Raw genomic sequence first — 24180 nt, 5'->3', positions numbered from 1 at the left:
ACATTTTGAGAAAAAGTCTTACTTTTTAATTTAAGTACCAAGTACTTTGCAAGAATTTCGTCACCATGGTTGTTGGCTAGTATGTTTGGATGTTTCATTGGTAGAATCTTCTTCCCATCAGTTCTAAAAATGTGTTTTTAGAATAAATGCCCCAGATATGTCTATGAGATGACACTATTTCAGTTTGTAAAAGGTATATTAGGATGGTCTGAAGATTTCCTTTCCTCTTCCTCATGCAGATGAAGAAAAAGGGCAGAACCTGGTTTTCATTTGTCACCTGCCTTGCAGGAAAGTTGTATTAATTCACACTCCCACCAACAGTCATGAGTGAGTGCAGCTGGGAGAGGTGACTTAAAAATCTCATTTTTAAATAACAGCTTTGTGTGGAAGAGCTTACTCTTCCTGATTATAGCAGCACCTTGTGATTCTCATCTGCATGCTTTTAAATCTTGAGATGTAGGTGTGTCAGCCAAATATTGATACAAATACTCTCTTTGGAATCAAAATTAGATTTAATGTTTGACTGTTTAAATGCTTAAGTGGAATTATAATTTCACCCATCTCTTTTCCTTTAGAGACTGTAATAAAGTTCAAGAAAAAAGAGGTGCTGTCTATGAGCGAGTAACCACAATTAATCAAGAAATCCAAAAAATTAAATTTGGAATTCAACAACTAAAAGATGCTGCTGAAAGAGAGAAACTGAAGTCTCAGGTGAGTATATGTTCATAAGAAATAATTTCAGATAATCGCATGAGTTTAAAATGTAAATTATGTCACCCTCATTTTGAAGATTTTGTCAGTTCTTCAGAGTAAAAATTGACCCCTCAGGCCTGTTGCTTTTCTTTCCATTTGTAGTATCTTTTCCATTACCCTGGGATAGTTTGCATGTATGTCTCCTCACACTTTTTCCTTACTCACCTTTTTTCCCTGTCAGCACCTAGAATCGTGCTTTGCAGCAAGAGTAGGTGCTCCATAAAGTTTCTGAATTTTTTTGATAAATTAACTTAGATGGTGATTTAAAGTCAAGTCTTCCAAAAAATGTTTGTATCTTTTTTCTGGTAAAAGAATCTCAAAAGTATTTCTTAGGATCAGTTTAGATGTATTTGAGTTGTTACCTGAAACAAAGTAGCTTAGATCTGTTCCTGTATTTTGAGATTTTTTAATGATAATTTTATCACAATTACCAAGTTACTTTGCCTGTTTCAAGTATATTTATTTTATTGTTTCATAGACAGTCTCAAGTTTAATGTGGACAGGCGTCTTCTACATTTTTATTTTCCAGAATATCAGTACAGCGCCACACATGTTCCCTGCTTCTGTTTTTCCTTGACTGCCAGAGACCCAAAGAAGTTGTCTATTCCTACTGTTTATCACATTATCATTCTCTCTTTAGCCTTTAAAGTTTGTCTCGTATTCTCAAGATGGTCCCAAACTGCTCTACCAGGAGTCACTAAAAATAGCCCTTTATCATGTAAAATCCCTTGGCCTCTTTTTTTTTTTTTTCATTTTGCTTCATCTTGCCTACATTGATATCCTACAACCTCTGAAACCTGAAAGATATTTAAACATGCTGTCATTACCTTTCACCATTCACATTTAATTTGCAAGGATTCTTAAAAGAAAGAATCACAGTAAACAATCCCCTCACCTGTTCTCAGGAATCTTTATCCTCCAAAACATTAGATTGTTAGCATGTGCACATATAAGTTGGAGAAGGCAATGGCACCCCACTCCAGTGCTCTTGCCTGGGAAATCCCATGGACGGAGAAGCCTGGTAGGCTGCAGTCCATGGGGTCGCTAGGAGTCGGACGCGACTGAGCAACTTCACTTTCAGTTTTCACTTTCATGCACTGGAGAAGGAAATGGCAACCCACTCCAGTGTTCTTGCCTGGAGAATCCCAGGGACAGGGGAGCCTGGTGGGCTGCTGTCTATGGGGTCACAGAGTCGGACATGACTGAAGCAACTTAGCAGCAGTAGCACATATAAGTGTATATATACAGAAGTATCTCAGGGCTGCTTTAAAAGGAAGGAAAGAAAGAAAGAAAGAAAAAGAAAATAGTTGAGTTTCCTCTCCCATGATGCCATCCAGCCAACTCATCCTCTATCTTCCATCGTCTGCCCTGATTTTTTTCTTTCTTTTTACACTCCAATTACTTTTCTTTTACATTCCAACTACTTTCCTTCAACTGGATATTTGCCAAGCCTTTGGCCCTCAGTTTATCTCTGGAATGAGGGTTAGAAAAACCTATTTAATCCTACTTCTTAACCAAATCGTATGAGCAGATTTATTATCACCTGGTCAGATATAATTAATGAACCAGTTACTAATGTAAGTACCTTTTGTCTGTAGTCATAACAGGTGCCTGTGCCTGCTTTAAATTCCTTTTAGTTTTGTACATATGTGTCTCACCAATAATATTTTAAATTTCTTAACAATAGTGATCAAATTTTTACCTTAGTATGTCATGCCAAACCATGCCAGAATGGTGCCTTATATTGTAGTATGCTTTCCATAAATATTTGTAGCATGCTGTTTCTTAAAACTAGCAGTGTATTAGAATACAATAAAGAATTCAAAAGAATTAAAGATGAGCAGCCCCTCATCCAAATATATTGAATTAGAACCATCAGCAGTGGGGCCCATGAACCTAAATTTTTTTAGCATAACTCTTGAGAACCATTGATGTATTCTGCTTCATTGTTTCAGTATTATAAAGCTCTTCACCAGGCAAGCTGTTCTACTAGGACAGCTTAGTTATTAAACTATTACTTCTTGTTTTGAGTTTAAAATTTTTCATTTCTGTACTCTCAGTTCAGTTCAGTTCAGTCACTCAGTTGTGTCCGACTCTTTGCAACCCCATGAATCGCAGCTCGCCAGGCCTCCCTGTCCATCACCAACTCCCCGAGTTCACTCAGACTCACGTCCACGAGTCAGTGATGCCATCCAGCCATCTCATCCTCTGTCGTCTCCTTCTCCTCCTGCCCCCAATCCCTCCCAGCATCAGAGTCCTTTCCAATGAGTCAACTGTTCACATGAGGTGGCCAAAGTACTGGAGTTTCAGCTTTAGCATCATTCCTTCCAAAGAAATCCCAGGGCTGATCTCCTTCAGAATGGACTGGTTGGATCTCCTTGCAAGGGACTCTCAAGAGTCTTCTTCAACACCACACTTCAAAAGCATCAATTCTTCGGTGCTCAGCTTTCTTCACAGTCCAACTCTCACATCTGTACATGACCACTGGAAAAGCCATAGCCTTGACTAGACGGACCTTTGTTGGCAAAGTAATGTCTCTGCTTTTGAATATGCTATCTAGGTTGATCATAACTTTTCTTCCAAGGAGTAAGCATCTTTTAATTTCATGGCTGCAGTCACCATCTGCAGTGATTTTGGAGCCCCAAAAAATTAAGTCTGACACTGTTTCCCCATCTATTTCCCATGAAGTGATGGGACCAGATGCCATAATCTTCGTTTTCTGAATGTTGAGCTTTAAGCCAACTTTTTCACTCTCCTCTTTCACTTTCATCAAGAGGGTTTTGAGTTCCTCTTCACTTTCTGCCATAAGGGTGGTGTCATCTGCATATCTGAGGTTATTGATATTTCTGTACTCTAGTGGACCGAGATCATCTCTCTGGAACAAATCTGTACCCTCTTCTACTTAATAAAATTGTGCTTAAGATATTTGAGGATAAAGATCGTGGGTTTTTTCAGCCTTCTCATCAGGTTACTTAGTGCTCGTTTCCCAGCCATTCTTTATATAGTTTAATTTCCATTCTGTTTGCTGTCCTCTACTCTGTTTCCTGCTTTTTTATTCTGCTTAATATGTAGAGTTCAGTACTGAATGTAGTCTTCCAAGTAATGGTGTCACCAGCTGCTGAGCACTATACTATTGTTAAATGGAGCATAATATCAAGTTGGATTTTTAGCAGCAGCAAAACTTTCGATGCAGTTAGTTGTTCACCTTGGTAAGTTGTTCCAACTTTACTTTACCCAGATGACATTGTCATATCCATTTGTTGCAAAATAGCTTGGGAGAGTGTCTAAGTCCTATGATGACATTGAGACACATTTTGTCAAAAAATACCCATTTAGCTTACTTTATAGTCATCTTTCATGAAAATGAAAGAAGGATGTGTTAAAATTGCCAATTTCTCTTTTCGTAATTTTGTTGGATCCTAATGATCCTTCTTTTTCATTAAATATTCCTTTCCATAGACATTTCATCACTTCTAACTTCAATTGTCATCTTTATTTATAAAGCTTTTAAAAATTTATTTTTCCTATTCTATCCACCTCAACTCTACTCCTTATTTTAGCTGCCTGATGGATATTTTCAGTGGATAAGCTTATCATTACAAAATAACATTTATGAAATTTAACATCTTTCAGTGTCTTTCTTCTTCCTCACCCTCACTTTCTCCTTCCCCCTCTGCCTCTGTCTCCTTCCCCTTCCCTCTCCCTCTCTTTTTCATTTAGCTTCCTCATATTCTTCAGTGGCATCATCATTTTCAAAATATCACAAAGAGTTGCAGTTTTGGATTTTCTTTAGGTAATCCTGATATCCAAACAGTCACCAAGTTAATGTCATGACTTGTAAAAACTCATTGATAACTATTCATAACAACTGTTTTCTAATCATATTTCTATCATGTAATTTTCTAATATTCATGAATTGCAGCAAAAACTTGCTAAATTTATTCCTTAAGATTCTCCTGCATCAAATCTGCCCTGAATCCTAAGTATAGTGAATTTTTCCTATTAAAATATGACTCTTATTGCTACACTTTCTTGTTTAAAACCCAAATTCCCTGTTTTCCTGTAGTTATTCCTACATTTAGTCAACCATTCAGCAAACGGTCTAAATACCTACAAGATTGTTCTTGTTCAGTCACTAAATCGTGTCTGACTCTTTGCGGCCCTATGGACTATAGCTCACCAGGCTCCTCTGTCCATGAAATTCTCTAGACGAGTACTGGAGTAGGTAGTCATTCCCTTCTCCAGGGGATCTTCCTGACCCAGGGATCAAACCTGGGTCTCCTGCATTGCAGGCGGATTCTTTACCATCTGAGCGACCAGGGAAGCCCTATATCTCCTGGAGTTTCCTCAAATTCATATCCACTGAGTTGGAGATGCTATCTAACTATCTTATCTTCTTCTGCTGGCTTCTTCTTTTGCCTTGACTCTTTCCCAGGATCAGGGTCCTTTCCAATGAGTCAGCTCTTTGCATCACGTGGCCAAAGTGTTGGAGCTGCAGCTTCAGTCGTTCCAATGAATTTTTGGGGTTGATTTTCTTTAGAATTGACTGGTTTGATCTCCTTGCAGTCCAGTGGACTCTCAAGAGTCTTCTCCATCACCACAATTTGAATGCATCAGTTCTTCAACACTTAGCCTTCCTTATACTCCACCTCTCACATCCGTACATGACCACTGGAAAAACCATAGCTTTGACTAGGCAGATCTTTGTAATATGCTGTCTAGTTTGTCATAGCTTTCTTCCAAGGAGCAAGTGTCTTAATTTCATGGCTGCATTCACCATTTGTAGTGATTTTGAAGCCCAAGAAAATAAAATTTGTTGCTGCTTCCATCTTTCCCCTTCTATTTGCCATAAAGTGACGGGACCAGATGCCATGATCTTAGTTTTTTTGATGTTGATTTTCAAGTCAGCTTTTTTATTCTCCTCCCTTGTCAAGAGGCTCTTTAGTTCCTCTTCACTTTCTGCCATTAGAGTGGTATCATCTGCATGTCTGAGGTTGTTGATATTCTCCCGGCAGTCTTTATTCCAGCTTGTGATTCATTCAGTTCAGCATTTTTCATGATGTTATCTACATATAAGTTAAGTAAGCAAGATGACAATATACAACCTTAACTTGAGTAATTTTGAACCAGTCAGTTGTTTCGTGTCTGGTTTTAACTATTGCTTCTTGACCTGCAGAAAGATTTCTCAGGAGGCAGGTAAGGAGATCTTGTATTCCCATTTCTAAGACTTATCAACAGTTTGTTGTGATCCACAAAGTCAAATGAAGCCGAAGTAGGTATTTTTTCTGAAAAACTCTGTTACTTTCTCCCTGATCCAACAGATGTCACAATTTGATCTCTGATGTTCTGCCTTTTCTAAACCTAGTTTGTACATCTGGAAGTTCTCTGTTCACATACTGCAGACTCCTCACTTGAAGGATTTTGAGCATAACCTTGCCAGCATGTGAAATAAGCGCAATTGTACAATAGTTTGAACATTCTTCGGCATTGCCCTTCTTTGGAGTTGTAATGAAAACTGACTTTTTCCAGTCTTGTGACCATTGCCAAGTTTTCCAAATTTGCTGACATACTGAGTACAGCATTTTAACAGCGTCATTTTTAGGATGTTTAAATTGCTCAGCTGGAATTTTGTCATCTCCACTAGCTTTGTTCGTAGGAATGCTTCCTAAGGCCCACTTGAGTTCACACTCTAGGATGTCCAGCTCTAGGTGAGTGACCGCACCATTGTGGTTACCTGGGTCATTATGATCTTTCTTGTATTATCCTTCTGTTTTCTGTGTATTCTTGCCAACTGTTCTTAATTTTTTCTGTTTCTGTTGCGTCCTACCATTTCTGTCCTTTATTGTGCTCGTCTTTCCATGAAATGTTCCTGAAGAGCTCCCTAGTCTTTCCCATTCTATCATTTTCCTATGTTTCTTTGCATTGCTTCTTTAAGAAGGCCTTCTTATCTCTTCTTGCTATTCTCTGGAACTCTGTATTCAGTTGGGTATATTTTTCCCTTTCTCCCTTCTCTTCTCTTCTTTCCTCAGCTATTTTTAGAGCTTCATCAGACAACCGTTTTTCCTTCTTGCATTTCTTTTTCTTTGAGTTGGCTTTGGTCACTGCCTCCTGTACATTGTTACGAACTTCTGTCCATAGTTCTTCAGACACTCTGTCTACCAGACTTAATCCCTTGCATCTTTCATCACCTCCACTGTATCGTAAGGGATTTGATTTAGGTCATACCTGAATGGCCTAGTGGTTTTACCTACTTTTCTCCAATTTAAGCCTGAATTTTGCAGTAATGAGCCATAGCCAGCTCCGGGTTTCTTTGTTTGGTTTTTTACTGACTGTATAGAGCTTCTCCATCTTTGGCTGCAAATAACATAATCAGTCTGATTTTGGTATTGATCATCTATCTGGTGATGTCTATGTGTAGCGTCGTCTCTTGTGTTGTTGGAAGAGGGTATTTGCTATGAGCAGTGCCTTCTTTTGGTAAAACTCTGTTAGCCTTTGCCCTGCTTCATTTTGTACTCAAGGCCAAACTTGCCTGTTATTCTGGATATCTCTTGACTTCCTGCTACTACTGCTGCTAAGTCACTTCAGTCGTGTCCAACTTTGTGCGACCCCATAGATGGTAGCCCACCAGGCTTCCCCATCCCTGGGATGCTCCAGACAAGAACCCTGGAGTGGGTTGCCATTTCTTTCTCCAGTGCATGAAAGTGAAAAGTGAAAGTGAAGTCGCTCAGTCGTGTCTGACTATAGCAACCCCATGGACTGCAGCCTACCAGGCTCCTCTGTCCGTGGGATTTTCTACGCAAAAGTACTGGAGTGGGTGCTGTTGCCTACTTCCAATATAATCCCCTATATTGAAAAGGGATGTCTTTTCTAGTTCTAGAAATTGTTGTAGGTCTCATGGAACAAGTCAACTTTAGCTTTTTCTGCATTAGTGGTTGGAGCATAGACTTGGGTTACTGTGATATTGAATGATTTGCCTTGGGAACAAACCAGGATTGTTCTGTCATTTTTGAGATTGTACCCAAGTACTCCATTTAGGACTCTTTTGTTAACTAAGAAGGCTACTACTCCATTTTGCTAAGGAATTCTTGCCCAAGTAGTAGATATAATGATCATCTGAATTAAATTTGCCTATTCCTGTCCACTTTTAGTTCAGTGATTCCTAAGATGTTGATGTTCACTCTTGCCATCTCCTACTTGACCACATCCAATTTACTTTGATTCATGAACCTGACATTCCAGGTTCCTGTGCAGCATTGTTCTTTATAGAGTAGTATCATCTGCATGTCTGAGGTTGTTGATATTTCTCCCGACAGTATTTTTTTTTTTTATTGAAGAATAATTGCTTTACAGAAGTTTGCAGTTTTCTGTCAAACCTCAACATGAATCCGCCATAGGTATACATATATTCCCTCCCTTTTGAAGCTCCCTCCTATCTCCCTCCCCATCCCACCCCTCTAGGTTGGTACAGAGCCCCTGTTCGAGTTTCCTGAGCCATACAGCAAATTCCCCTTGGCTACCTTTTACATATGGTAATGTTAAGTTTCCATGTTGCTCTTTCCATTCATCTCACCCTCTCCTCTGGCAGTCTTTATTCCAGCTTATGATTCATCCAGCTCAGCGTTTCACCTGATGTTGTCTGCATGTAAGTTAAATAAGCAGGATGACAGTATACAGCCTTGGACTTTACTTTCACTACCAGACACATCCATAAGGGAGCACTGTTATTGCTTTGGCCCAGCTGCCTAATTCTTTCTGGTGCTATGAGTAATTGTTCTCCGCTCCTGCTCGGTAGCACGTTGGGCGCCTTGCAACCTGGGTCACTCATCTTCTGGCATAGTATCTTTTTACCTTTTCATATTGTGCGTGGTGTTCTCCAGGCAAGAATACTGGAGTGGACTGCTATTTCCTTCTCAATTGGACTACATTTTGTCAGAACTCTTCACTATGACCCATCCATCTTGGTTGGTCCTGCACAGCATGGCTCATAACGTCTTTGAGTTACTTAAGCTTCTTTGCTGTGACAAAGCTATGATCCATGAAAGGGATCTATTAGGTAGTAGCCTTTATATTTGATTCAGAGAATAAGTATGAACAAAGAAGCCATGATCCCTACCTTCTCGGATTATTAAAGTTTTGTATCTAAACTAATCGTTTTCATTGTTTAAGGTGTAATGAAAAATATATTCTCCGTATAACTTTCCGTGGCTCCTTTCAGATATCGTTGATTTCTCTCCTCACATACTATAGCATTATTAGTCTATTCTGATCTGTGCTGTCCATAGCTACTAGCAACATGTGGCTGTTTACACTTACATTTAAATTAATTTAAATGAAATAAAATTTAAAAAAAAGCATGGCTGCTGCCCCGTTGTCCTGTTGCACCACCTACAGTGCTGTTGTCGGAGGCACTCCATGATATGTTGCTTGATGAGTTAATACATACTCGGTGGATAAATGGCTATACTGGCCGTAAAACTCCAGAGATATTATATAATCCTGTTACCTCTGATTTGGAAAGCGAGGTAATTACCTAGACCAACACTGTCCCATAGAAGTTACTGCTGGGAATGTTCTGTACTACTGAGTATGGTAGCCATTAGGTATTGTAGCTACAGTGCATTTGAAGGGTGGCTAGTGCAGCTGAGGAGCATGCAACTGTTTAAATGTAAATTTAAATAATCACATGTTCCTAGTGGTTGTCACGTTAGACACTGTAGAACTAGAGTTTGAGTTTAAAAGTATTTGACTTCAGCCAAGCCATCACAGTAAGACTTACTTATTATGCAAGTTAATATAAAATTCCACTTGGATACAGAGTTAATTGGAAATTGAAATACATAGCTTTTGTGAGGGCTCTGATCTATTGCTGTTAACATCCTGTGAGGATTGGCTTGGAACTTCAGATGTTTGTTTGCTTCTATGGACGTGCAGTGGAACTGGGCTTTAATATTTCATTCATTTATTCATGTGGGTCTACCTGCCAGATTTGGTTCCTCCTTGAGAATATAGTTGTCCTCAGGATAAAGTTGTTCCTCTGAGTGTGTCTAAATGGTTGGTTCAGATATTTACAGATTATGTATCTTTATTTAGCTATACTTAATTTTAATAATTTCTCCTGAGTAATATCTTTCTACCAAGTTTATTCAGCTTTCTTTTAATATGAATAAATGCATATTCCTATATAGAACCATGAAATTAAATTGATCTGTACCTGCTGATTGTGCCAATTTTAAAAAATGGTGTTTATATAAGCTAGCAACTAATTCACCTTATTTTTCCTATAAGCTTTAAGAAATAAAGATGTCAACATTTTTTTATTTATTTCCCTAATGATTTCTATTCCATCATAGTTGTAGTCGTTTTATGTTTGATTAGATGTTGGGAATCTAAGTACACTCTTCTGTTTTTGTATTATGATTTAATAATGATCCATGTTTAGATTTTAAGAAAGTGTTTACCTTCACCTTCTATTTATATTCACTTAATCTAGAGCAATAGTTCCCAGATTCCCAGCAATAGTTCTTGTATAGGTAGCAGTCTCTGGAAATAGTGTTGTTCTTTTTTGAAACATTTTGAATTCTTACTATATTTAATTATGACCTATATAATTTGCTCAAAATCAGATAGTATCTACACTAGAATTTAAGATAAGTACTAGCTATACTATGGGTTTAAGAAAAGTTTAATGGGAGCAGCAGTTAAAATTGAGAATATTTATAACCATTATACCCATTTATTGCTTTTGGAAAAGGCCTGCTGTTTTATTTCAGTGGTAGAACACCTTTTATAATCTTTCAGAATACTACTTTTTCTTGTATCAAGATTTGAGAATTGTTTTGTGTAAGAAAAATCAATAATAAATGGATCAAAATTGCATTTGCTAAGCATGAGATAAAAGATAATGCATGCAGACTAATTGGTTTATTATTTTATTCAGTCTATAAAAATTGTTTTGTAGTTTTTTCTTAATTCTTAACGTATCCATATAGGTTTATATGAAAACGTTATTGCTTATAGTAGGACTGCCCGATCAGTTTATTAAAACAAAGATATTGGTATATATTTCAGTTCTGTAGATTACTTATTAAACCTGTTTACATGTAATTTAAATGATGATCAGAGTCAAATGCAGAGGTTATAGCTGTTTACAGAAATCTAGGTATTTGCCTGGTAAACATGAAAAGCTCCAAAGTAAAAACTTTTCTTTGGTTATTAAAAATATGTCCTTAATGTCTTAGAATTCAAGCCATTGTTAATGTCTGCGCTTTGTTCTTTCTAAGTAGCTGACTTTTTGGTGCATCTGGTGGCTTAATAAGAGCAGGCACATGCATGTCTGTATGTGCGTGTGCATAAGGTAATGTAGGCTTTAAAATATTATGAATAAATACGAATGAGACTGTTGGAATTCTAATAACTCACTTTTAGTTTTGGTCATTGCATGGAATAATCCTTATTGTGTTTCATTTTCTACTTAGGAAATATTTCTCAGCTTGAAAGCTGCTTTGGAGAAATACCACGAAGGCATTGAAAAGGCAACAGAGGACTGCCAAGCTAAAATAGATGCGAAAACAGCTGAACTAAAGAAGAAAATGTTCAGAACCCAACCTGATTAACAGAATTACACATCTTTTTATAAAAAGCTTGTCAACTTTTAATTTTATATTCTGAAAGGGGAATAGTTAAGTTGAAGTTAATGAAAGTATCAAAAGTACTAAATAATGTTGGCTCGGTCATTTTTTATATACTCTCATAGATTATTATTTTGTAAGATAATACATTTATTCTAGACTTCCATGAACTTAAATTGTGCAGGTATTCATGTCTCTGCTCCTTGTTGTAAGTAGTGGTTGAAATAAACAATTGCATTTGAAATTTTTTTTCCCCTGTTATTTTCATGGCTGTTGTCGCTTTGTTTGTCAACATACAGAGGTATAGTATTACTGAGCCCTGACTTTGCACTAAGCATTGTGGGATCTCATTTGATCTTCACTCAGGCAGCTCTAGGTAGACATTTTTATAACTACTTGATGGGTGAAGTAACTATGAAGGTCCTGAAAGAGTAAATAGTTGAGCCAAAACTTGAACTGTGCTTTGTATAATACTGAGATCTGGAATGTTTTCACTATACCATACTTTCTAATGTAATTATTTGAAAGATGAAATATGAGAGTGGTGGTCTTATGCTATGACATTTTTATGAGGAAAATAAAATGTGCAAACTGCTTAGAACAGTGCCATGGTAGACAATACATATTAATTAATGGTATTTAGAGTTCCAGTTCGGAGAAGGCAATGGCAGTCCACTCCAGTACTCTTGCCTGGAAAATCCCATGGACGGAGGAGCCTGGAAGGCTGCAGTCCACGGGGTCACTGAGGGTCAGACACAACTGAGCGACTTCACTTTCACTTTTCACTTTCATGCATTGGAGAAGGAAATGGCAACCCACTCCAGTGTTCTTGCCTGGCGATCCCAGGGACGGCAGAGCCTGGTGGGCTGCCATCTATGGGGTTGCACAGAGTCGGACATGACTGAAGCGACTTAGCAGCAGCAGCAGCAGCAGAGTTCCAGTTATTTTTCTCTTTGACAGAAATATAAAATACTACAGTAAGTAGAGAGTAGGCTTTCAGTAAGAGGAAAAGCCGTAGGAAGAGTGGAAAGGGCTAGGGGCTAGGTGTCCAATGGAGGAATAGGTGGGGCACAAAATTGAGCTATTGCCCTGTCCCTTTCTTGCTTTAAAAAAAAAAAGTTCAGCCCATGGAAAGGTCTATTTATGGGGCTGGGCACCAGGTGTAAACATGACCATGTCTCTCATTTTATGTTTTAAAAATGTTTAACTCACCAAGACCTGTCTCCACCTTTAGCTCTTATTCTCTTTCTTCCCCCACAACCAAATTTCTAGAAAACCTAATTTATACGTACCTTTATTTCTTTCCCTGCCCATAATGGTGTTGTTATTTCTATTCATACTGGTTCACTGAACTTTCTAAAATAATTTTACTAGTTATCAAAATTCCCTGGACCATTTTAATCTTTATCTTCCTTACATTCTACCTGTCCAATACCTTTTCCCCTGTGTCTCAGTAACACTGCTTTCTTAGTTCTCTTAATTGTCTGTTCCTTTTAGATATTTGCCCATGAGGGTCTCATTCTCTGTTCTTCCCTAGAATGTTTGTATTCTCTAGGCGTCTGCCCTTGACCCTCCTTCTCTTCTCAGCCTCTGTACCCCTCCTTGAAAACTTTCATCTACACCCACCACTTCAATCATGAATTAAACATCCATGCAACTTTTACTGCATTATGTACATTGTTAACATTTGTCATATTTTTCCTGAATTTCAGACTTGGGTATTCAATAGCCAATACAGTATACCCTGACAACACTGCTGTGAACTGCAAGGGTCTACTTTTACGTGGATTTGTTTCAGTAGAACTTTTGAATAAATGATCCACAGTTGGTTGAATCCATGGATGCAGAACTGTGGATACGGAGAACCACTATGGCCCTTGGAGCATCAGCAGACACAATCTGAGACCCCCAGTCCTGGGGCAAGTCCCCTGTGGATACTGAGAGGTGACTAGATATTTTTAACCTTGTGGCATTCTGGTGAAGCCTAACGGACCTTTTCAGAGTGATGTAATGTTTTTTGTGCATAAAATAGAATATAGGATTTCAGGTGGAACCAATTGAATTCAAATATGATTATCAAAATACTCAAAAGTATGTTATGGAAAAGGAACTTAGCCAACTTTCTCTTATGCCAGTACTCACTCCTTATATCCATTTAGTTAGCAAGAACTACGGATTGATGTACCCAAGTCTCCTCTTCTCACATCTTTGCCCACGTTGCAATTTATATCATCTTCATTTCTTAGCTGGTGTACTTGCAGTAATCTTTTTTACTAGGTTTACAATCTCTAATCCACCTCTTCAAAGGCACTTGGTTATTCTAAACACGCTAATTGCTTCCCTGGTGGCTCAGACGTTAAAGCGTCTGCCTGGAATGCAGGAGAGCCAGGTTCGCTCCCTGGGTCGGGAAGATCCTCTGGAGAAGGAAATGGCAACCCATTCCAATACTCTTGCCTGGAGTATCCCATGGAGGGAGGAGCCTGGTAGGCTACAGTCCATGGGGTTGCAAAGAGTCGGACATGACCGAGCGACTTCACTTCACTTCAAACACGCTAATTAGATTATGTCAATTATTTTTACAAAAGCTTTTAGATTTTCAAATTGTGCTTGGGTATCATAGTAAACTCAATTTTTTAAGTTTGCAAAGGAAATAGAGTGATCGTTGCTATCTGTTGGACACCAATGCAAACTGCTAGCTCAAGTTAGTTCACAGTTTCAATGTTAGATCACACTAAATTCCTTTCAATGATACCTCTTTATGAAGCTGGGTTTTGGGTTTTGGCATTCACTGGTTTGCTGTAATACAAATCAAGTATCACATGAAAATCATTATGGAATCAGAAATGAGAGTGCCAATATCCAATCTGATTTGTACAGTTCCGAATTGGCATGCACACTGTTAATTGCTATCCAGCAGAAGAAAATACTCTTTCAGTTTTGTTTTGTTTAAATGAACATTGCTAGGGCATAAATACCTATTAAGTTATTTGAACCTAACTACTTGATAATGGAACTTTTCAGCTTTTGGGTTTTGTTTTTTTGTTTGTTTGTTTTCACCAAGGGGCATAGTAAAAGAATTTCGGATACACTAAGAGCTTCTTGAACTGAGAAAGTTTTGGGACCTGTCACTTAGAGGAGAAATTTGCATGAATTTCAAGACCTTTTGTACTCTAGACTCCCATGCCTTTTCTCTTGCCAGTTCTCATTTGAACTTCATCCACGAGTAATACCTATTTTCGCTTTCTTAGCACCTCACACTTTCATGTGTTTCCACGTTTCTTCTCATTGTTTTTGTTTTTTTTTTTTTTGTATGTCCAACTGAACATACAGTACTCATTTTTAAAGTCGCCAACCCAAACTATTGCTGTAATACCTTTTTAAAGGTCAGGTTTTCCTCTCTTTTTTTGTTATTACTTTCACTGTAATTTGTATCATATTGTAATTTTTTATACATCCTCCACTTGCCTAGGCCAGTGACTGTCTCTCTTTAGTACTAATAGGATAGTATAGTGCCAGGCACCTGGTAGCTACTTTGTTTACTTAAGAAATAGGGTTTTTTTTTTTCCTCTTTGACCAAATAATATATCCACTGAGGCCAAGTTTTCTTAGTCCAAGAAGAAACATTTATCTTTCATGCATTTTTTTTTTCACACCAAACATAAGCATAGGTTCTAGTAGTTCAGTATCTTCACTCATCTTTGTTTAGTCCCCAAACAGATAAAAGCCTTGATCAAGAAGCTGTCAGTATAATGCCCATTAAAACCATTATTTGGCTGTTTTGATTGGAGGGCAAATTATAAAATTTAGAACTTTTTTCTAACACCTTCTTGAAAATGACTACGTGGGCTTATGTAACCTTGAAAAGTTTATTAATAGAGGGAAATTAATGCTCTGAAAAAAGGCGATGGTATTATGTATATGTGACATATGCTAAAGTCTGATCTTAAAGGAAATTCTGTATATAGACTTCAGTTATGTTATATGAGTGCAGCTACTTATTAGCTATATGTAGAGCAAATATTTAATTTCAAGTTCAACTGACATATTTCAAGGAGCTAATCAATTTTATGACAAAGCAAGGAAAATTGAAATATGCACCTTACAGGCTGAAGTTAACACATCTGATTTTAGTTTTAACGGGATGTTTCCTATTTTTAGTAAGACCAGAAAAGTTTTATATGAAATTCCATTTCAAGTTCAGGACCTGTCCCCTGTTTCAATTAAGTCGGCTCTCTCATTTTGATTGAAATATGCTTCTCATCTTCCTATCCTTATTGCCACCAGGGGGCATAACACAACTTGTATAACCAATGATATTAAATAGAATAACTCGATTTTAAGATTTGAAACAGCAGAGCTGAAAATTTTTAAAGTGATAGTAACAACTCAAACGGAAGAGCCTGGTAGGCTGCAGTCCATGGGGTCGCAAAGAGTCGGACACGACTGAGCGACCTCACTTTCCCTTTTCACTTTCATGCATTGGAGAAGGAAATGGCAACCCACTCCAGTGTTCTTGCCTGGAGAATCCCAGGGATGGGGGAGCCTGATGGGCTGCCGTCTATGGGGTCCCACAGAGGTGGACATGACTGAAGCGACTTAGCAGCAGCAGCAGCAGCAACTCAAAAAAAAAAGTATCAGAATTTATAGACAATATATTTAGGAATTGAAGTAGGTTCTAAATAGTAACTTAAAATTATTTTAAAAGTTTGCTAAGAGGATGACTCTGCCAAAGCTCCAATTCTGACCCTATTTCGTTATCTTTCTTTAGATTACCTAAATTATCCTCCTAGTACTTGGTTCAGGATTTCTAGCTTAGATTCCATGCAGCTCTTAAAACTGAACTTTCCTGCACACTAATTTGAGATACCCATACTAGAATGAACAAGTCACTTAGGAAATTAACCTAGACCACCACCTGGCCTTATTTTAGTGTGATATTGTTTGTCTTCATAATAAGATGATAAAGTCCTCTACTACTACCATCCTCCTTTAATCCATTCATACTGCCAATACATAGATCTCCCTAAAATACAAATTTAATCATCTCTTTGCCACTGCTTTACAAATATTTGATGCTAACTCATTTCAGGATATGATCCATAATACTTTGAAGGATAGTATACTTTGACAGAGGCCATGTGGTATAACGCTGCTGCTGCTGCTGCTAAGTCGCTTCAGTCATGTCCGACTCTGTGGGACCCCATAGACGGCAGCCCACCAGGCTCCCCCATCCCTGGGATTCTCCAGGCAAGAACGCTGGAGTGGGTTGCCATTTCCTTCTCCAGTGCATGAAAGTGAAAAGTGAAAGTGAAGTCACTCAGTCATGTCCGACTCTTAGTGACCCCATGGACTGCAGCCTACCAGGCTCCTCCGTCCATGGGATTTTCCAGGCAAGAGTACTGGAGTGGGGTGCCATTGCCTTCTCCGTGATATAACACAGTAGTTCCCAAACTATACTGTCTATAACATTTGCCTGGGGTGCTTGTTAAATATGCCTTGGTTTGAGGGGGTCTCTGGGAGGCTACACTTAAGTGTGCTACATGCTGTTAACAGTGATCTTTGGAGATCACTTTAAGAATCTCTGCTGTGTGATTAAAAGCATACACTTTAGAGTCAGTATTTATATTTCTTATAAAATGGGAATAATAAATACATCTTTAGCTCATAAGAATTGAGTGAGTTTTAAAAAAAAAAAAACAGCACAGTGCCTACTACACAGCAAATACACGGTAGCTGGTGCTGTTATAAACATAACTGGTAGTAGATTGCTCCAGGGAGTAGTCTTTCTATTTTCTGCACTACCTCTATTTGCAGTCCTTTATACCTACTTGGTGATGAGTGAATGTTTGCTGAATTAAAGGATCTTGTCAGCTTGGCCAAAATGAGCAGAGGATTCTAAAGCATATCTTTTACCAGGTAGCAAATCAGCTTTGTATTTTTAGTACAAAGAACATAGATCATGACAGTTTTATCTTTCTTACCAGGAGCAAAAGGCAAGTACACTCAGCAAACATGCAAGCTTCCCTTGGCTCCACAGGGTGTCACTGCTGACTCCTCGCTCCAAGCAGAGCACAGGTGTGAGGATTGTACAACCTTTGAAGGATGGGTCTCAAACCTCGGGTTTCATCAGAATCACATGAAAGGCCAAGAAAGGCTTGGAATTTCTCATTCAGAAGGTCTGGGGTGGGGTTCTAGAATGTTCATTTGAAATTCCCTGGTGAAGATGACATTCCTGGTCAGGGATCCCACTTAGAGAATCACTGCAAGAGAGAGATCCATTCACAGGTGGGGATGGGTTTTTTTCATAGGTCTTCTATAGCAATTGAAATGCATTGATGTGCTTACAAGTCACCTAGACTGATCTTGTTAAAATACAGATTCCTATTCAGCTGGTTTGGGTGGGATCTGAGATCCCGCAGGGCTTCCCAGGAGAGTCTGATTCGATCCCTGGGTCAGGATGATCCCCTGGAAGAGGGCATGGCAACCCACTCCAGTATTCTTGCCTGGGGAATCCCATGGACAGGGAAGCCTGGTGGGCTACAGTCCATGGAGTTGCAGAGAGTCAGATACAACTGAGCACACGTGCAAAAAACTGAGATCCTGCGTTTCTAAACAGCTTCTGGGTGAAACACACTGCGGGACTCCTGACAACACTTTGAATAGCAAAGTCAATATCAATCAATCGTCATTGATTCCATGTTCATATCACCAAGTCCTTTATTTTCCAAGGAAGTGATGGTATGTGTAAAGTGCATGGCACAGCACCTGTGCATAGGCAAGCACCTTACATTATGTTAACAATTATTAGGATGAGCTATTTAGTCTAGTGGTGAAGAATGTGGGGTTTGGAGAGACTTTGAAATTCCATGTTTGCGACTTACCAGCCATGTGAACTGGGTCATGTTATAGAATGTCTCGGAGCCTCAGGTTCCTCATTTGTAAATTAGAGATTATAGTAGTCTTTACTCCACATAGTTGTTGTAAGAATTAAATCAGAAAATCAATGTGAGCTTCTTATCACTCTTTGTAAATGGCTAGTATTACTAGTAAAACCCAAGAAATAGAGATGACAAAAATAGCTGCCAGAGGTGCTAGGTGAGCTTTTACAATTTGAAAGAAATAGAATCTAACCAGAAAAAAAAGCATGTGTTACTCGCGACTGTGACCTACCCACTACTAATGTTTATTGCTCTCAGCTATGTCACCTGGCATACCTGAGAAAGGATTCAGAAAACAGATGCTTAAAGCCATCTTTTAGACTAGACTTGAAAAAAAAAGTTATAGAAATATTAATATCTTTTAAAAAGTTCTCAGTAATCAAATATATTTATCTTAGAGGCAAATTTGTCCTAATGTAAATCAAGGCAACTTTATATAAGTACTCATTCAAGTCAGAAGCCACAAAATTTTAATCTACAGAATTTAGCATACAATAGAAGCAAACTAATATTTGTTGAAGAAACAAATGGAGAAACCCTACTGTATTCAAAGGTGTAGTCATCTGTCCCTCAGGTTCTCCAATTTTCTATTTTTCTTAGAAGGGTTTCCTTTAGTTCTCTCAGTGTCCTAGTTTTTAACCCTGCATGTCCCACATTCCAGGAAACCCCTCAGTTCAGAGCAAGCCAGAATGATTGGTCTCCCTAAATATGTGAAAGATACACACGTATCTTCATATACACACACACATACATACATATGGGCCTCCCAGGTGGCACTAGTGGTAAAGAACCCACCTGCTGGTGCAGGAGACATGAGGCGCAGGTTTGATCCCTGGGTTGGGAAGATCCCCTGGAGAAGAGCGTGGCAACCCACTCCAGTATTCTTCCCCAGAGAATCCAGTGGACAGAGGAGCATGGTGGGCACAGAGTCAGACACAACTGAAGTGACTTAGCCCACATATATAGCTATACATGTGGCCCTATTTGCTCCCTTACTCATATCCATGATTGGGCTTCATTTACTTTCACAGAATTTAGGTGTCCACTTCAATCCACAATACAATGGTCCTTTACTAAGAGTAATTATACCACATGCAATATGAGTATATACACTGGAAGAAGTCAAGTGAAAAAGTCAGTTTCTGCTGTCAAGAAGTATCCATGGACACTGTCAACTCTTAAGGGCTTTCTCTCCATGCAAATGTTATGCTTTCCTTTTTGCCCAAATCCTTTATTAGTTATCCACTGCTATGTAACAAATTAGGTTACCAGGTTCCAGAGAGTTCTGAAGAAAACTCGCTTGTCTTTTGCTCATACAGAGAAAAGGTAACTTTTTTTCCTCTTTTTTTTTTTTTTTTTGCTTAACTTTTATGTTCAGAGGGATTATTCTTCCAACTTCTCAGAAAGGTGAATGGGGAACAAAAATCAGCTCCACACGCCTTACCCACACTACAGGGCATCTGCCCAGAGGTACACTTCTCTCCCCCAACACCTGGTTCATCTGCGGAAGCGAAGGCATTCCAGGGTAAAAGCCCTTCTCCTTTCTACACACTCAGGCCCAAAGTCACCCTTACCCCCTCCCCTCTGTAGATATATGAAAAGGAAAAGAGAAGCAAACCTTGGGATTAGGGCCGGAATTCCCCCAGGTGCTCCCTGATTTTGTTAATAAAGTTTTATTAGAACACAGCCAGGCTCATTGTTTACATATTGTCTATGCCTGTAATCAAGCCAAGATGGCAGAGTTCAGTAATTGTGACAGACACCACATTGTTAGGGGAAGCACACTGAAACCACCCACCCTGTCCAGGCACTTTAGTAACCATTTAGATGAGTTATTTCACAACAGGAAGTCCTAGTAAGAAACATGGAACTAACAAACCACCACCAACCAGAAGAGAAAAGAGAGGTCCCATCACCTCCTAGAATCCTTCTCACTGGCGTCCATCTTGCCTGAGCAATGCATGCGTCACTAAGAAGGACCCTGAGCCAGAATGATGGATTAGAGACAACCCAGAAAATAATCCCGTCACCATAAATCCCAAGACTGGGAGCCACATGACAGAGCAGTGACAGAGCAGTCCTCCTGGGTTTCTTTACCTTCCTGCCCTCTTCCCAGGCGCCCCTTCCCAATAAAATCTCTTGCTTTTTCAGCACAAGTGTCTCCTGGGACAATTCATTTCCTAGTGTTAGACAAGAGCCCCCTTTGGGGCCCTGGAAGGGGTCCCATTTCTGAAACAATATGACCTACATTTCCAAAAATATTTACTATTTGGCCCTTCACAGAGAAGGATTACGCCCCTGATCTGGTAAATAAAGGTGGACGCATGGGAAGCATGCCTATATCATATGAAGTCAAAGTGTTAGTTGCTCAGTCGTGTCCGGCTCTGTGATCCCATGGACTGTAGCCCACCCGGCTTCTCTGTCCATGGGATTCTCCAGGCAAGAATACTGGAGTGGATTGGCATTCCCTTCTCCAGGGGAATCTTCCCAACCCAGGAGTCAAACCCAGAGCTCCCACATTGCAGGCAGATACTTTACAGTCTGAGCCACTTGGGAAGCCACATATTTATGCTTCAAAAGAAAACATGCACCTCATCTCTTTTCTGTCACTTTCTTCACATTGCCAGACTGTATTTTGCTACTTCTTACCTCATCCTATCTTAAAAGAATGAATAGCAAACTACGTAGAATATTTTAAAATAATCTCAATCAATGTGGGTCCCATATAATGCTATCAGCCCTGAAGTTATGTTATCATTCTGTCTTTAATCTAATCGGTCAGTACAGAAACGTATCTTACTTCATAAGATTGTTTACCAAAAATTACCTCCTAGACCATAAACTACTGAAGGACAGAGGGAATGTCTTCAGATTCCTCTATAACCCCCTTCCCCTTCCCTCCTCCATCTGCCCCTCGTTCAGTGTCCTGCTCAAAGAGGTCACTCCATAAACGCTGGCTTGTGGCTGGTGATATTAGCATGCCTGGATTTACCTGATTACATTTTGTAAGAAATAATTGTGGCATACAGACAGGTGTGGGATGGGTGCGGGGCAGGCAAAGGAACAGAGGGATGCAATGGGAAAAGGTGGTTCTAAAAGCATTTGCTAATTTACAACTCCCAGGGCTGCTGAAACCATTTTCAAATTTTGCAGCCTTTGACATTTTTGCAAATTTTCCCTGTCTTTGCTGCTGTTCTAGTATCACAGATAAGAAATCCCTCTCAAACCTTGCTCTGTTCTGGAATAATGAGATTGGAAAAGATTTTTTTCGTCTTTTTAACATATTAAAAAAAAAAAAAAAACATTTAGCCACAGCCCAGCAGTTCAACAAATATTACTCATGTCGCAGCAAGAAGAAAAGGAGACTTTTGAATTAAAAAAAAAAAAAAAGTAGAAAAGACGAACACAAGAGGCATTGTTTGCATATCAGAAAAATTAATCTACATAGGAAAGTGTAAGAACCTGCAATTCAGAAAGCAAAGAATTAGGACAGCCCAGCTGAGAATAATTTTGTAGCCGGTTAATTTAATTGCATAAATCATTCCTTTGTTAGCAATAAAGAGATATAATTAAAATGAGATTGCCTCTAGTTTCTATTCTCTAGAAACTAAAGGAATTGATTTGGGGTAAAGCATTCTTCCAAATACCAGACCGGCAAATTACATTTACCTTTTAAGAAAAGCTAAATTATTTTGCCGTAATATCATGGTGGGTTTAATTAATTATAGATCTGCCATATGATCTTAAAGAAATAATTTATTTAATGTCCTTAGAACAGAAGTTTGCAATCATGTGTGTATCCCTTTGGTAGATGGTGTGCAGATTTTTACAAACAGGTCAGAAGTTTAACAGGCAGCTGTCAGGAGGAATTTGAGGCAGTATAACGATTGTTTGGGGTTTTGGTTCACTGTCCTTGTTTTAAAAAAAAAAAAAAAGCCACTGCTTAGTATTACATAATTTAACTGAGCTCATTTAGATTGGCTTTATTCTAAAATTGCTACTGGTAATTATTTGCTCTCTCTGAACCTTTGGGATTTAAAGAGCCTATAATTGTCTATTAAATAGGGGGAAATCAGATCAAAGAGGAATGCAAAAAGTCTCCTACTATAAAGCCCAGGTCTGCTGATCAGTCAATTGAATGTCAGAGAGAATTGCAAGCTGTGACAGAAAAGAGGCTCATTTTTATGGTAATAAATTTGAATTTTTAAAAATGTACTAAACTACACTTGCTTGCTCCAGATTTTTAAAATTCATTGGCATTACTCCGCAACAGGGATTTACACAGAGGTGGGAGGGGATTCTGCCAGCCTTCAGAGGGCCTGGTTTCAGGGAAAACCATGCCCCTGCACTAGGCCCGCCTTGAAGTTTTCATACCACAGCTTGCCCCACTGAGACTGGTGACCCATTTCAAACTCTAATTTCATGTAATGCTGACCTGAGAGCAGTGAGAGAGCTGTCATTGTGGAGGGCTACCAGAAAGGGTTTCAATTGTATTCTTAAATTTTTCTTTTTTAAGTTAGGCTTTGGAACACGGACATGAGTTTGAGTAAACTCCGGGAGTTGGCGATGGACAGGGAGGCCTGGCACACTGAAGTCCATGGGGTCGCAGAGTTGGACATGACTGAGCGACTGAAATGACTTGGAACACGGATGTTCATTATTATTCACAATGTGGTAGGTCACCTTGTATATTTCTGGAAAAGAATCCCTCTCTTAAAGGAAAACAGACATGTTGTAAATACTTCATTTTTGTACTAGATAAAATGTTTGATTTTGCTGTTGGAGGCTTACATTATTGACCTGTTAGAACAAGAAGTTTGTTGATTTTGTTTTAATTGTTAAGTCATATCTGACTCTGCAAACCCATGGACTGTAGCCTACCAGGTTCCTCTGTCTGGGTGATTTCCCAGGCAAGAATACTAGAGTGAGCTGCCATTTCCTTCTCCAGGGGATCTTCTCAACCCAGGGAGGGAACCTGCTTTTCCTGTGTTGGCATGTGGATTCTTTCCCCCTGAGCCACCAGGGAAGTCCAAGAACAAGCAGTGCAAAGCACTATTTATCTGGATTCCAGTGGCTCATAAGCAGACAGCTAGAGGAGAAATATAGCCCAAGACTCAAGAGAAACAAACTTTTCCTGCCTGATTTCCACTACTCAGTGAAGATATCTTACCAAAGGAGCTAGGCAGTGAGGTACATTATTCTGACACTTCTTTTTTTTTTGTTTAATAAATTTATTTATTTTAATTGGAGGCTAATTACTTTACAATATTGTATTGGTTTTGCCATACATCAACACTTCTTAACTCCACCTTCAGTCCATAGGGCAGTACAGATGATCTGAGCTCTCTCTGCTCAAAAAGTTGCAGAAGATTCCTCTCTCTGTTGGGCAATCTCTACTAGGGACATGTTCTATCCTAAATACTTTGTGGATTTTCCACCTAATGCCATAACTTTCAGTCTCACATTTCTTCTCTTGCCTCACTGCCTGACATCATGAAGACTGGCTGGCCCCTTGTCAAGCTTTTCTATGTGCTCAAAGCTGGCATTATCTCCTTCCCTTTGTGACTAAGACCATTGACTTGAGTGGGGTATTAGTGCAACAATAAATAAAATATAATGTTGAGGTTAATCAACAGATGTCCTGATTTATTTGGAAAGTCTGGACTGAAAATTCATGTGAAGGGCATATTTTAGTGTTAAAATGATGGCATCAACCAGAATTGTTATCCAATTTAAATAATATTCAGTGTTAGGACTAAAAACAGCTGTTTACCCTCAAGTAGTTTCAATTTATCACCTGATTCTGGATAATCTCAGTCCATTAATCTCAACTTTAGGCCTGCTTCTATGTACTGTCCCCC

The 24180-nt window shown here is 38.9% G+C and overlaps 1 protein-coding gene across 5 annotated transcripts in view; it reads left to right on the top strand.

Moving 5' to 3' along the window:
• The window catches only part of NUF2 (NUF2 component of NDC80 kinetochore complex), a 41849-nt gene extending 30224 nt beyond the window's left edge, over nt 1-11625 (top strand). For all 5 annotated transcript variants that reach the window (XM_055587229.1, XM_055587231.1, XM_055587232.1 and 2 more), the window contains exons 13-14: nt 576-711; nt 11229-11625. In XM_055587229.1, the coding sequence (XP_055443204.1) occupies nt 576-711; nt 11229-11366 (274 nt within the window). In that variant the 3' untranslated portion in view covers nt 11367-11625. The remainder of the gene's footprint in view (nt 1-575; nt 712-11228) is intronic.
• The last annotated feature ends 12555 nt before the right edge of the window (nt 11626-24180 follow it).

The sequence above is a fragment of the Bubalus kerabau genome, chromosome 6, assembly GCF_029407905.1.
Source record: "Bubalus kerabau isolate K-KA32 ecotype Philippines breed swamp buffalo chromosome 6, PCC_UOA_SB_1v2, whole genome shotgun sequence".
Lineage (NCBI taxonomy): Eukaryota > Metazoa > Chordata > Mammalia > Artiodactyla > Bovidae > Bubalus > Bubalus kerabau.
Note: the sequence above shows the minus strand (reverse complement) of the source record. Positions and strands in the feature narration are given on the sequence as shown.